Genomic DNA, 15188 nt, shown 5'->3' on the forward strand with positions numbered 1-15188 from the left:
ACCAAATCTTTCATGACCCCCATGCAGTACTTCTGTGGACCCCCTGTTTAAGACCTCTAATAAGGGTTAGGGACATGGAATTGTAATGATCCTGCATTTCTGTTCATTTATGCGACTTTCAAAGATACTGTGGTCATTAAGATACAGTATCCTATTCTGAACAAGTCATCAAAAACAACCTTAGAGGAAACCACTGTACAGGGAGAAGCCTGGAGCTAAATGCATCCATTGATGTCCAGGTTGTTGAATTTTTTTGACGCGATATATATTAGATGCTAAAATAAGCAGAGCTGTCATTGCAGTAAAGATTGCAACAGATTTTCATTGAATAAAAAGATGAACAACAACTGTAGGGATTTTTGTAAATGATTTATTTAACCTCATACAAAAACAAAACCAATCCACTTTAATTGGTCTTGTTCAGTTACTTCAATACAAAAACTGACAAACACTTTTAGACACTTTGCAAGTTAAAGCGCACAGTTCCAAGTCTGCATTTAAATTGGCGGCTGCCTCCCATCGGCACTTTGTTTCCTTTCCAGAGCTTTTTTTTGTCCCCAGTGACCCCAAAACATTTCTGCAACTCTTTATATTCACGGCAGGTTTTAGAAGAACAAAAAAACCAAACATGAGTAGCCAGTAACATTTACGCCTAATACAGATATCTGCTAAGGGGTCTTGTTTTTTTTTCTTTTTTAGGTTGGTCTGGTTGCATCTCTTGACCAGTCAGTGCTTTCAGTCTTTATTGGTAATGATTTAGTGAAGCCATCTTTATCCATTACTGATTCTGTTTGGTAATTTTCTGTTATCCATGCCGTTAGCCCATGAGGTATCCTCTGAAAAGAAAGACTTAAATTAGCACAGGTTAAAATGAAAATACCACATTCCCATCCTTAGAAGAAGCAAACATGGATTATTAAAAGCTGTTGATTTAAAAACAAAAAAATAAAGTAAACATAGCATCAACCTTCATTTAGAATCGAGCAACTATTGATCTCAGACTTACGGCAGTTTCATGCGCATGAAAACTCGGGCCATGAAGAAGCTGAGAAGGACGCTGACAAAGCCAATGAAAAGCAGCAGGAAGCGGTTGAGTTTGGGAATGTTTGGTGCGTTGGAGCGGTCCAGGATTATGAAGCCCAGGCCTCCCATGGTGAAGAGAAAACTGGAGGCTAACCCCTCCATAATGTACTGCCCATTAACTCTGAAATGGGAAAAAGGACAAATTAGTTCCTCTGCGCTGTTGCATTTTCTTTTTAACCATTTCTTTAAATACTTGTAAAAATGATCGTGATACCTGTATGCCAAAAAGGCAACTGGTCTCTGGTGTCCATGCTCATCAGTCATTGAACCCACACTTGGAGGTTCTACAATGACGTCATAAATAATACCTGCAGGTTGGATAAATAGATGTGGATTAAACATAAATAGATACAAACACAGGAGGAAATTTCAATTAAATTTGGGTTAATTATATAGCGCCAATTCACAACACAGGTCTTCTCATGGCACTTTACAGTTCACCAGATCATACAGTCAAATTGATTCAAAGTTTTCTATCCAAGGAAAACCAGTTGACTGAACAGACTCATTAACTCTTCAGCAATTGCTCACACTAAGCATGCTTGTAGCAAAGGTGGAGAGGAAAAACTCCCTTTTAACAGGAAGAAACCTCCAGCAGAACCAGATTCAGTGTGAGCGGCCATCTGTCGAGACCAACTGGGGTTCAAGGAGACAGAGAAACAGGACTACACTGGAAAAACAGGCTGATCTCCAACATCTATAAACAAAAGGTGTTGATGGCATCAGCACAGCTGATATTGCTGTCCAGGATGGTGTCACAGCCAAACAGGACTATTCCGCAGGAATAATTCTTAACAGATTAATGGTATTTTACATGTGAACTGACTACACCAGGTGGTAAAATTGAAATTTAGACATATATATCAGGCCCTAACTATGGATTTTTAATGCCAAAATCATAAAGATTTCTGGTTCAGCATATGTGAGGCAGTCACTAGCACTTTCCACAGCAGTTTGAGCGAAAGAAATACCCTCAAACCCAATTTTATGTGTTCTGCTGCTCAGTATACAGAATATACCTGCTAGCCATTTTTACTACATGGTGGCTTCAGTTTACAATTCAAACTACATGACATTAGGAGAAAAAGAATTAGCTGGAAAAGTTAACCCACCTTTCCATTAGCAAATAAAAATGCAGCAGAACACTTTCGTGCAACTAAAAAGACATTTCTAGTAAATAACGATACACATGCTATGCTAGCCGTATCTTAGCTTCAGTTACCTCCTGTGATGAGAAAGTATGATACAATGACGACCGCATACACGGTCATAGCCGACGGCATGTGAAGCCATGAGGGTTTCTTCAGTTTTATATTCGGACATTCGAGCACTGCAAACGGAATCCCATATAAAGTCTCCATGATTAAGGAAATTATTTCTCCCTTTCTCCTTCTCCACAACACTGCTTTACGCCGCTGGTTGGTGTGCGCGTGCGCACTCGCTTAGTTGACGTGTCCCGGAAGTGTATATTTATTTAGCTTTCCCTGTTACTTTTAAACATTTTGAAATAAAACCAACGCATGAAGTAGGTGACTTTAACAACAGAAAGAACATTTACGGATTGAATAAAATTAGAAACATAGATTTTTTTTGCAGATTCCATCAACGTGGCTTTACGTCACTTAAAGAGACAGTAACAAAAAAAACGTCCCCAGAAATAAATTTGACTATTTGAAATTTTTTTGCAATTTTGTTATAGTAGCTGTTCAACAATAAATTCCGAAAACAAGATGGACAAATAAGGATATTGTGCCACGGTGAACAACGGAATGTTATTTATCATATTGAAATCAAGCTTTTTTTTTTTTACTTAATGAATTCAAGAACATTTAATCTTTTGTAACAAGGTTAATAAGTAATACATATTGGGAAAATTGGATACAAGTTTTCTATTTATTATTTAGGAAAAGGAACGGAGATATAGTATGAAAAATGAATAAGCATATAAATAGTTTAAGAAGGAATTTTAGACTAGTTATCCAGTTTTAGAAAATCGACAGCTGTCAAAGAAAAAGCACCAATGTTTGCGAATTATTTTTTTTAAAATACATAGTCCAAGTAATAATAATATCTATATATCTATATATATATATATATATATATATATTTAGTTTATTTATATAGCACCAATTCACAACACGTCATCTCAAGGCACCTTACAAATTGATTCAAGTTTTCTAAGGAAAACCAGTTGATTGCATCAACTCATTGACTCAAATGCAATCCCTCACACTAAGCATGCTTGTAGCGACAATGGAGAGGAAAAACTCTCTTTTAACAGGAAGAAACCTACAGCAGAACCATGCTCAGTGTTAGCGGGCATCTGCCGAGGCTGACTGCGGTTCAAGGAGACAGAAGTAGAGATACAAAAAGCAGCTGTAAAAGGCGGCCCCGTCCAGGAAACACACAGACAGTCAGAGGTTGAAGAGAGCACATCCAGCCAGTCACAGTCAGACAAAACAGGACTACACTGGAAAAACAGGCCTAACTGATGGAAGAATAGAGATAGAACTAAGCACAATGATGTAGGAAATATAAAAAAAATCTGAGAAAAAGAGTGAATGTTCAAAAAATATTACATGGAAAGACGCCATTTGTATTACCAAAAACATGAAAGAAAAAGACTATAGGCTAGATGCTTTATCATGCTTCAGTAAAATACAAAAAAACTTTGAATGCAAAAACTAACCCTTTTTAATAAGGGTTAATTGCACATTTATTTCTACTTTACTTTAAATCTTTTATTAAGGGTTAATTGCCTAAGCACCATAGTGGTTTTGGAAGGGGAAGGAAAAATATTTCCCAGAGAGACTTCAGTCCAGCTGGAGGTGACTGGGATATCAAGATTTTAGCACACTAGTGTGTTTACCATGCTGGTCCTCATGGGAAATGTAGTCTTTCAAGCAAAACAATGCAGCTTTTGTCCCTATGGACAAACCAACTTGACAAATAACTGGAAGCTCTTTCAAAGAGCTTTAAATGAAGAACTTTTATTACACAGATATAATTGCATAGCTACTTTTAGTTGAATGGATTAAACTACTGAGACCATTAAGAGCTGTTTTTTAATCAGAAATATGTCGATATTTTATTAGAAATTTAAGTTATTCAGGTGATGAGGTTAACTGTGGAATTTTCTTTCACATAGGGGTGAAAGGAAATATACAGGAAGATAAGAGGGCCAAATCAGTCATCCAATAAAAGATTTGAGAAGATCATATAAAATAACTGGCTTACAGATTACAGAGGAATGCTGGGAAAGTTAGAAGGAAAGCAAACAGGAACAGAAAATGGCAAAGAATCATTAAGACTACAGTTGGGACTTAGACATATTCATATGTAGAAAGATGTGAATTCTCTGGTGAAAGTGAAACAATGTGCTATATATAAATACAAGAAACATAATTAGTAAGAAGCCTTAAATGGAAAAAAATTTAAACGGGGCTTTACATTGAAACAGATATATCGAATCCATTAGAGGGCAGTGTTCACCTATTTAATGGCATTTGACAAAATGGTTTAAGTAGCACAATGGATGAGGCAACAGCAAGTGAGGGGGGGAAAAATTGAAAGAAAAAAAACCCACCAGCTAGTTAGCTGGTTAATGGACCTTAACTAGGTAGGAGGTGTTCCCTGTCAAAGTGGTCAGTGAAAATGTGGACACAGTGCGTGCATAGGAACATGTTCTGCATTCCTAGAACTCCATCTCGAATTCAGGCCCCAACCTTATATTTCTGGACCTGTTCTCTGTAATGGCCCTAATTAACCCTTTAAAGCCCGATCCAAGAATAAAACAAAACAGAAAATAGCTTTTTTTTTTTGTTTGAAGTCCTTATTCGGCCTTTTAACAAAATATGTAAAAAGAAAAAACAGAAATACATTTTTGATAATTTACTATGCGATAAGTCAAGATTATTTTTGTGTAGCCTTCTGTTATCAGGTATATCTGATTGTGTACAATTGGATTTTGAGCCAAGTTTTTACCATTAAATTATTCAAAAGGTGTCAGACACAAAACATTTCAGAAACCGTATGTATCAAATTTAATACTTTTCGCATTATAGGGTTAAGGATGACTGGGGTTAAGCTGGAAACCCACCTGTGTGTCCAGGTGTTGAGAATTAGTGGGACAGATGTGAATTTTCCCATTGTTACCATACTGGAATTGTTAGACAGGAAGCCTCTGATTGAGGAGTGAAGTAATACATACAAGCCTAAATTATGGAGTTTCAGAGTCGGTATGTCCAAAATGAGGGCTTTAAGACAGAAATCCATTAAAATGCATTGATTATTAAAAAGGTAACTCAGTTTTTATACCATTATTTTGAAAACAAGTTTACAAAACTTGCTGCACATATCTTGATGGTCCTTTTGTTCAGAGCTGTTAAATCTTAGCCAGCATCTCCAAACTTGAGATTATATACACTGAATAACCAAACCACAACTTCAACACAACTGATTTGTTGGCCATTTTTATTTATTGTCACAATACAAATACAGATTCTACTTCGACTTCTGGCTCTGTGCTTGTGCCTTGAGCACCTTGACAACGATCTTCTGCTCCTCAATCAAGAAGGCACGCTTGATCCTGCAAATCACAAAAAAGAGAAACTTAGTACACTTTCAAAACTGGTCAAATGTTTTGCCCATAACACTGAATCTGTAAATGGTGGGGGGAAAAAAGGTAGCAACTTGCTTAAAACTAGCCTAGCGGATCTTTTGAAATCCACACTGCAAAATCAATCTAGGAATAAGTGAAAATGTATTAAAGTGTACTTGCTCTTAATTTGAGTAAATAGGATGATTTGCCAATGGAATTTGTATGTTTAGTCTTAAAATAAGCTAATTAGAAAATGTGCACTTAAAACGGGACAATGCAATATTTTTAGTTATTTTTAACCGAGTCTCACTAATGTCAATTCAAGAGGGAAAAAATGACTTATTTGAAAAGAAAAAAATTTAGATTTAAATTTTTTGCAGTGCATAAAAGTAGTCTGAACAAGATCAATGCTTAATATGGGCATCATTCCAAACTCACAGCAACAAAGTCCTAAAAATTGAACTAAGGTCTCTCACCTGTCACGCACAGACTTGGCGCACATGGATCCACCATAGGCCCTGCTAACATGCTTCTTGGTCTTGGAAAGCCTCTTCAGAACCTGAGGTCTAACAGCGCGGATCTGTAACACAAACAAGTCATGAGTACAGAAGCTTTGGCTTTTAAGAAAACATGCTCACATTTGGATCAAACCTCAGGTTTACACCATTTCTCAGTAAGCTGAGAAATATTCAATTCCATAGCCTCATTCTTAACTCAGTCTGCAGTTTAAATGTTCAAGTTTAACAAGAGAGAACCATGAACCTAAAAAGCCACAACATAAAGAGCTCTATAAGTGAACTACAGAAATTTTAACCTAAAACAAAATTTTAAGAAGACAGGGCAAAAAAACCCAAAAACAATCTAACAGATTTTTTAAATGAAATCGACCCATTATATATATATAAAAAATGGACAGCACTATTAATTCTAACTCCTAAATTGAGAAGGGGCTTCTTTTCCCAGCTTTTATTGTCATTACACAGTCACAAGTATAGAGCAATGAAATGAACTCTGCATTTAACCCATCCCCTTGGAGAGCAGTGGGCTGTTGGGTTAAGGGTCTTCTCTCAGAGACCCAGAGTGGCAGTCTGTGGGAGTTGGGCTCAAACTCAGAACCCCAGGATACCAAGCTCTATGTCCTAACCACTAGGCCGCCACAGCTTGAGTCAAGCTGATATTTTAAGGGTCAGGGAAAAACTACAATCGTTGGCCTCCAAACCAAACAATGCTTTCTTTTCCACAAATGATGTGCTGTATTCAAACTGATGCCGTGGATAAAATCCTGAACAAATTCACACTAAGTGTTATCAAATTTGGATTAGAGTAAACCATTTGGTCCAACACCATAACCTTCTATGCATTTAATATTACTTTATAACGTGTTCTCACAACTGCGCAGAAGGAACAGATGAGCCTCCCTGCAGCTACGGTGATTTAAGTTAAATATTCGCAGTCGGAATAGGAATACATTTATTTCTCTTTCTGCCAAAAATGTTGAATTGTCCATGTTGTTTAAAGTTTTGAGATGGCAGATGAACTGAAAACGCTTAAAACAGCAAAGAACGGGCTAAAGAAAACTAAAACTCCCCCCTGAACTTAAACAATTTCCACATTTGCATTTGGTTTAAATGGACAGAAGCCTAAATATGCAGACTGCAACATAACACCTAAAATCTATTTAGGTGTTATGTCAGATTTGTTTCCTTGTGTAAATCATAATATGCTTAAGTCTTCAGACATATGGCTTTTAAAGTTCATCCACAGCAAAACTGTTGACACAAAAATGTTTTGTCAAACAGTAAAATTAGCATTGTTAGCACACATGAATGAACTGTCCAGATATGCAAAATTTAACACATCTACAACTTACTTGTAGATTCAATTTAAATGTTTACTTGTCAAGACAAGTATAAGTTAAAATACTTAAACTGATGACACGACTATGGGAATTGCAAAGCACTACTGCCAATATTATAGGTGCAATGTAGGGCTGAAACATAATTGGATTAATGGTGACTAATCATTTACAGATTTAGTAATTTATATTAACTGAATATACTAAAACATGACTGTAGCTGACATAGTAACCAACTTAAAGCAGTAATTATACCAACATTACAAATTTTGCAAATTTTAAGATATAAAAAAAATGTTTTGTCCTTTAATACTCCATACTCCATCGGTTGCCCGTCAAGTGGAAAAGTTTGAGTTTCACCTGGTTTAAACGCTTTAAAAAAATCTAGAAGGAACCCTTTTCCAACTGATTAATCCCAAAATATTAATACAGATTAATCAATTACTAAAACAATCGTTAGTTGCAGCCCTAGTGCAATAGTATAATAATAGTATAAAAAAATGCATGTTACCTATATCATTTTATGGTCAAGGGAGCATACGCTTCAGTCAGAAAAATAATTGTTCACAAAGTTGAGCGACGGAATTAGTTTTCATACTAAATCCACTAACTTTTAGAGCAGCGCGTGATTGTAAATGGAAGGATAAATATACATGGTTCTCCATGCAATTACAACTGCTAGTCTGTTCATGTCTCTATCATCTTATTTTAAGATCAGTCTCTAGTTCAAGGGTGCTCAAGTCCAGTCCTCAAGAGCTTCTATTCCTGCAACGTTTTTGATGCACCTGGTTAAAATGAGTGGCTAATTACCATGCCTCTGCTGAGCTAAATGAGGGAATCAAGCCTTTCAATTCAGGTGTGTTAGAGAAGAGATGCATCTAAAAGTTACAGGATGATAGCTTTTGAGGACTGGACTTGAGCGCCCCTGCTCTTTGTGATTGGAAGATTTATAGTCCCAACTCATCTCATAGTTTCTGTTGTAAGATTACCCGGTATTTGGCTTTATCCATTTTCTCATCAACTCTTACCTCTGTTCTCCCTACTTAAGACAAAGCACCACCAACGTGTAACGCTGCCACCACCTAGTTTAAAGTAGGATTGGTGTATTCATAGATCTATACCAATGTCCAGTAACATTCTCTCACATGCCACTTGGCATTTAGACGGAAAGTTTTATTTTAACCTCATCTGATCAGAGAACATTATTCCAGCATTGAGCGTCAATTAAATTACTTTAAGCATATTATTTGAGTACATTGCTAGTAGTGTTAAGGGTTCATATACTACAGTCAATAAATGCATTTGTTCATGAAGTTGAGCGATGGAATTAAGTTTTCATACTAAATGTGCTTAAAGTAATTTTGAGAAAACTGAGTAAAAACCTTAGCTTACATCTCTGCATTATAAGGATTAGATTGTTTTAAAACATCCTGATATGGTTCCAGGTCAGAGCATGAAATAAAAACCCTCTTCAAAAAGGCAAAAATGATGCTCATCTAGTGGGAAACAATCTGCCAAATTTATACATTACAATCCAGTACTATTGATGCCATTTTCCCTCCTTTACTAGAAATACTCTACTGATTTTTATTATCAGATGTACTCACTCCTCGCAGTCTTCCAGTGCTGATGCCGCATGCTGATTTGGGGGCTTTGCCAACTTTCTTGGTGTACAGGTACACGATGCGGTTACCAGGAGTCCGGGACCTTAACATCAACATCAGCTTCCGTTAATATATAAACTGGTTAAACTGTGGAGTACAAACGTGTAAGCGAAGCAACGGCTAACTTACAATCTGGTCTTGTTAGAAGCAGTGTTGTAGGACAACCTGCGGCGGTAAGTCAGGCGTTGCACCATGGTGAAGCTGCGAAACAAAATATCAGATACTATTAATGCTGCATTTCGTTCATTCACATAATTCGTTATGTTAGGCTTTAAACACAAGCTAGCGGTACAGTTCGACTTTCCCCAACATTGAATATTATGGCCTTCATCCTAAAGGCCACCAACCGGTTCTATTTAGTTCCCGCTAGAGCGGCCTTATCCACACAGATGAATCAAAAACATACTAGTGAGGCCATCAAATTTATAAAATCATCACTCATACAAGTATAACAACGTATTTTGAGTCAAACAGGGTGTTAAGATTCATTTAACGATCGTCTAAAACTGAGGATTGTAGTCGATTATAATTTAGTAATCATGCAGAAGAAACCAGAGGACGCCATACCTGCTTTCGCCGTAACCGGAAGAGGAAGGACCAAGGCGGATGTTAGAGTTCTAAAGTGAGGGGCAGTCTTCTGCCCCCTGCTGGTGTTTTGCAGTATTGGTAATAAAAGTGAAAAAAGTTGCGCTGTAAATCATTGTACTTGGAAAACGTATTGTAATCCAGTCTGAAATTATGGGTTTGGAATCAATAATGTTTATTCTAAAACGTTTACTCTTACCTACTGTTTGATACTTTTCCATTTTGTAGGGTTTTTTTTAATGCTGAGAAGTGCCAAATTCAGTGACAATAAAGATATCTTCTATTCTGTACTATTTTATTCTAGATTATAAATCAGCACATCTAATTCTAGTCAAATATACATAATCCAGTCAAATCCAACCCTTAACATTCTAAAGTGACCTTAAAGTAAGGTTCAGGTCTTATAAAACATTTTAACACGTTTCAGTAGAACTCTGTGGTTTTTTTTGATTGGACGATTATATTTTAAAAAGAATGCTTTAGTGATGACAGATGGTAAAAACCTAAATAACGATTTGTGCAACATTTAGCCTACACCATTTCCAGTAGATGGCGATAGAGACCAGATAGATGGCGTTGTTAGTGAGATGTTTTTTCATTAACATGAATGTCCAGATTCAAACCTAAATCTGACAACCTTCAAGTTGGCCTTTTAAAAAATTGATATGTTTATCCTTAGATAGATTTTTTTTTTTTTTTGTTAGTTAAAGTTAAAAAAGATTTATCAGTTACCATTTAATAAAAAAAATAATATTTCCAAAGTAAATAATGTTATGGCTGACAAATCAGAGTGAAGTGATCAGCCTGGTGCTAAAGAATAGAAAATAATCTATTTTGCACTGCATGTAAATGAGTAAAAGAAATAAACATTTTGTTTTAGCTTTGATTACGGTGTTTGATCCTGAGCGGCAAGCCTTTAATGAGCCTTAAAATAAACAGCAGTTTTACATCCTTGCACAGACATGTTTCATCACATGTCCCCCATCTCACCAGTTCCATTGTGGGGCCAAAAGAATGTCTCAGAGATTTTTGTCTGAACAACTTTTAAAATTATAGATTTGACATTATTTTACAAAAGAAAAGAAAGCTGATTCTCTTAAACTGTTCTTAAATCCATCCAGAGGAACTAATAGCCATGAGTTCTTTTTTTTTATCCTTTTTTTTTTAACCCCATACTGTTTTTTTTTATCCACATTTGCTACATCCATAGAGTAGTGCAGGATTGTAAATGGAAGGATACATATAAGTGATTTTCCCTTCAATTACAACTGCTAGTCTCTTTAAGTTCATCTTATGTTAAAACCAGTCGATGATTGTTTGCAAGTTGTGCCGCTCTCTGTTTCAGCATCTCATAGGTTGTTATAGGAGTATCCTGTATTTAGCTTTACCCATTTTCCCATCAACTCTTACCTTGTCCCTTCTTAAGTAGCCTCACCACTGTGTGACGCTGCCACCACCATGTTTAACAGTAGGCAGTGGCACGGGAAGGGGGGTGCTGCGGGGGCTGCAGCCTCCCTCGTCATAGCATCAGCCCCCCATGGTGGGGGGCTGTGGAGTAACATAATATTGTACTTAAAAACATGAAATTATTTATGTATTTATTTTTTAAAAGACTATGTTTGATATGGGATTAAAATGATGGGCTGTGTATAAGATATAAACTAATGATTCATTATTTTAATATTTCATAAAAAACTAGGCTACTCCCCCAGAAGCTTCCGCCACCTCACATTCGTTTAGGCATGGCTAGCAATAGGCAGCAGAAACGTATTTCTGACTATTTCGAGGTAAGAAATGGTTTTGATTCCCCTATACTGCTGCATTTAGCGTTATTTATGTGCCTATTCATCTTAGTCCTGTGGCTGAAAAAGTCTACGCTAGAATAAGGCTGCATATCACTAAATTTTATGTCTGTATTAAGCTATTTAGTGATAAAATATGAAATTAGTTAATTTTTTTTTGTGTGTGTTTTTTGTTTCAGATATGAAATCATTCCCCATATCCATAGTCGAATGGACTTTCAAGACGTTCAATGCTCAGTTTAGGCGATATTTAAGCCATGTTTTATTCCTGATCCTGTTGATTGGGAGCTGTTGTTTGTTTTGAATGATTAAAAGAGAAGAAATAAAGTTTAAAATGTTCATGCTTTGTTCCGATGCATTTTAAATGGCAGTTTTTGGCGACAAATGTAGGCCTACAATATTATGTTAAAAACATCAGCCACAGCCCTCAACATAGTGACGTCATGTGTTTTCCAACCCAGCCATCAGCCCCCCTCGCTTGAAACAGCTTCCAGCGCGCCTGACAGTAGGATTGGTGTATTCATAGATCTATACCGATGTCCAGTAACATTCTGTCACATGCATTTGGAGAAAAAGAAAAAAGAGTTTATTTTATTATCTGACCAGATAACTTTTTTTCAAGGTGTTGAGCTTCTATGAAACAATTGCTTTCCTTTTGCTCTATTTCCATATTTTAGTACAATAATGTTCTTGTTAACAAGCTCTTCCACCTGAACTTAAGAGCTCTGCAGCTCCTCCAGAGTTATCATAAGCCTCCTGGTTTCTTCACTGAGTTACGCTCTTCTTTGACTTTAAGGGAATGAGGGTTTGAAGTTCTTCGATTAAATGCAACTCAATTAAAACATGAAGCCTGTTTTCATTTGTAAAATAAAATAGTTCCAATCTATAACCATAAGCTACATTGTGCTGCTATATTAGATGAAGTCCTGAAGATTGTTAAATAATATTTGAAAAAAATTTCCTTCACTTTTACAGTTTTTACAGTTAACTTTTACAGTTATTTCCCTTCACTTTTACAATTTTTTTTATGAATGATCAAACAAAATGCTGCTTAGGGCTGGGTACCGAACTTCGGTACTTTTATGGTACCGACCGAAATGCTTCGGTTCTACAGAGTATCGAAACATGCCTCGTCTTTCGGTACCAAGTTTCGGTGATTGGCTGGAACACTTAAGGTGATTGCGTCATCCAGGAAAAATACACAGGTGGTCACGCCTACAGCCAGGGTTCATGTGTATCTTTTGTGAACTGGTTGCAGCGTCGCGGAACCCCTTTAAAATGCCCCCCAGGTCAAAAGTGCGGCTTCACTTTATTAAGACTGATGCTAATAGTGCACAATGCAATACATCGTGCACGGAAATAATTTAAGAGCAGAAAGTCGCTCTGTGTTTGACTGCAAGAAGAGCGGACCGCAGCCAGCGCGACCATCCTCCTCTCAGCAGCCCGTGGGCAGAGCAAAGCCAGAGCGGAGTGAATCATGCTGCTTTCAAACTGGACGCAGCAAGAGCAGCAAAATCTCGTCTGCTGCTTCATTTTTGCTGCTTGTACCAGCTTCTGACGCGCTGCTGAAGAAGCTTTGCTGCTCTGGCTGCGCGGTCGCAAAGTGGGTCAGACGCGCGTTGGGCGGAGCTACTCTATCCTTTATTTGCCTTGCAGCTATATTTGCTGTGATCAGTGGGAATAAAGTAGTTTTATTATGTTTTTAAGTGGGAAAATCCACCTGAAAACGTAATCAGTGCAGTCAGTTCATCCTGCCTTCAATATTTCTGTCGGAGCCGCTCAGACCCCCCCCCATACCAGCGGTGCGCTGTCAGTAGGATCCCATTCAACGGGCTTGTTTGTCAGACATGGTAATTTTTCTAAAGGAAAACTGCTAAGTAAAAAGGTCCTCACAATGTAACAGTGAATATTAGACACTGAATTATTTATTTTTTTATGTAAGAGGAAAAATGTAAATGGAAAAACAGAGCTTAAAATAAAACTCAAGATTTGTACTTTTTTATGTTGTGTAATTTTCTTTTTTTTCGAATTGATATTATAAAACTGGTATCGAAAAAAGTATCGTTCAGGAACCGGTATCGAAGTGAAGGTATCGGTATTGGTACCGGAACCGAAATTTTTTTAACAATACCCAGCCCTAATGCTGCTTCAAATTGTATTTTATGTGAATAATTTAACTATAAACGGCAATTATATATGGACTATATATATTCTACTGTATTGTAAATGTACGTACGCCTTCAATTTTAAATAAATCCCCAACAGTGTCACTAGCAAATCACCCCCACACCCTCACACCTCCTCCTCCATGCTTCACAGTGGGAACCAGGCATGTAGAGTCCACCCGTTTACCTTTTCTGCATCCCACAAAGACACAATGGTTAGAACCAAAGATCTCAAATCTGGACTCATCAGAGCAAAGCACAGATTTCCACTGGTCTAATGTTTATTCCTTGTGTTATTTAGAGCAAGCAAGTCTCTTCTGTTTGTTGCCTGTCCTTAGCAGTGGTTTCCTAGCAGCTATTTTACCATGAATGCCTGATTCCCACAGTCTCCTCTTAACAGTTGTTCTAGAGATGTGTCTGCTGCTAGAACTCTGTGTGGCATTGACCTGGTCTCTAATCTGAGCTGCTGTTAATCTGCGTTTTCTGAGGCTGGTGACTCGGATGAACTTATCCTCCGCAGCAGAGGTGACTCTTGGTCTTCCTTTCCTGGGGCGGTCCTCATGTGAGCCAATTTCTTTGTAGCGCTTTCAAAGTTTTGCAAATTTTTCAGACTGACTGACTTTCATTTCTTAAAACAATGAAGACCACTCGTTTTTCTTAACTTAGCTGCTTTTTTCTTGCCATAATACAAATTCTAACTGTTAAAGATTAGATCTCCAGTTGCTGATTTCTGCTTAATTAGCCACTGCAGGGCTTCGGAGCCAGAAAGCACGCTGGTCATCAGAGGAGTTTGGAGGTTAACTGAAGAACAGTGCATTCCAGTATATAACACAGCATACATAGAGCAGTTTCTAGCAATACAGAAATACAAAATAAATATGTATACTTTACTAATGGCAAATTAAATATCACTTTTAAACACAAGTGAATAATTAAATCTATACATAAGTATAAATCCACCTTAGAAGTGTTTAAAATGAATCATGAAAACATCCCTGAAATTAAGCTGGCTAACTGCTTGAAGAATTATTAACAGTAACAGTTTATTCACTAGGACTATCAACGTTTGGTCTGTACTGTATATCTCCCCCATTAATAATGTTTTAATTTTATTTATTTATTTTTTTTGCTGTTGCTTTGAAGTCAATAGGGGATTTGATTAAATGCAGATGTATAGGGATCAGCCTGTTCTCCATGAGATCCAAGGTCTTTCACAAAGACACCAAAGAGGATTTTTGCCACGACAAACAGGGGGCTAGGCAAAAACAATTACTAACATCTGCAAGCAGCCTTAGTTTCTCAAAAACGTAATTATTCTTAAAGGGTTTGGCTTAGCTTTAATTCCAGCTGTTAATCCAATAAAATATGAATACATTCAAAATGACGCATGGTATTATTTAAGGCTCCTAACGACCAGCCACTGAATATCCATTT

At 37.0% G+C, this 15188-nt stretch overlaps 2 protein-coding genes across 2 annotated transcripts; both read right to left on the minus strand.

Moving 5' to 3' along the window:
- Window positions 1-350: 350 nt before the first annotated feature.
- ostc (oligosaccharyltransferase complex subunit) lies at window positions 351-2525 on the minus strand. The gene is made up of 4 exons (XM_038274387.1): window positions 2306-2525; window positions 1298-1391; window positions 1007-1204; window positions 351-836 (listed from the first exon to the last, which is right to left on the minus strand). Exons 1-4 carry the CDS (start codon window positions 2442-2444, stop codon window positions 818-820), a joined length of 450 nt encoding a protein of 149 aa, XP_038130315.1. The 5' UTR covers window positions 2445-2525; the 3' UTR covers window positions 351-817.
- A 3014-nt stretch (window positions 2526-5539) lies between these two features.
- Window positions 5540-9848, minus strand: rpl34 (ribosomal protein L34). Its single transcript, XM_038274393.1, has 5 exons — window positions 9770-9848; window positions 9332-9403; window positions 9146-9245; window positions 6160-6263; window positions 5540-5671 (listed from the first exon to the last, which is right to left on the minus strand). Exons 2-5 carry the CDS (start codon window positions 9394-9396, stop codon window positions 5587-5589), a joined length of 354 nt encoding a protein of 117 aa, XP_038130321.1. The 5' UTR covers window positions 9397-9403; window positions 9770-9848; the 3' UTR covers window positions 5540-5586.
- Between the last annotated feature and the right edge of the window lie 5340 nt (window positions 9849-15188).

Source organism: Cyprinodon tularosa, unplaced genomic scaffold (assembly GCF_016077235.1).
Source record: "Cyprinodon tularosa strain WSP-4 unplaced genomic scaffold, ASM1607723v1 ctg91, whole genome shotgun sequence".
Taxonomy (NCBI): Eukaryota; Metazoa; Chordata; class Actinopteri; order Cyprinodontiformes; family Cyprinodontidae; genus Cyprinodon; species Cyprinodon tularosa.

Bases quoted from the DNA above. Each gene is read 5' to 3' on its own strand.
- ostc (XM_038274387.1), bottom strand. From the start codon at position 2,444: ATGGAGACTTTATATGGGATTCCGTTTGCAGTGCTCGAATGTCCGAAT. The intron at 1,392-2,305 runs GTAACTGAAGCT...TCCAACCTGCAG, and splicing joins ATACTTTCTCATCACAGGAG to GTATTATTTATGACGTCATT. The intron at 1,205-1,297 runs GTATCACGATCA...TTCCCATTTCAG, and splicing joins GTTGCCTTTTTGGCATACAG to AGTTAATGGGCAGTACATTA.
- rpl34 (XM_038274393.1), bottom strand. From the start codon at position 9,396: ATGGTGCAACGCCTGACTTACCGCCGCAGGTTGTCCTACAACACTGCT. The intron at 6,264-9,145 runs GTGAGTACATCT...TTTGTGTTACAG, and splicing joins GCACTGGAAGACTGCGAGGA to ATCCGCGCTGTTAGACCTCA. The intron at 5,672-6,159 runs GTGAGAGACCTT...TGTGATTTGCAG, and splicing joins GCCAAGTCTGTGCGTGACAG to GATCAAGCGTGCCTTCTTGA.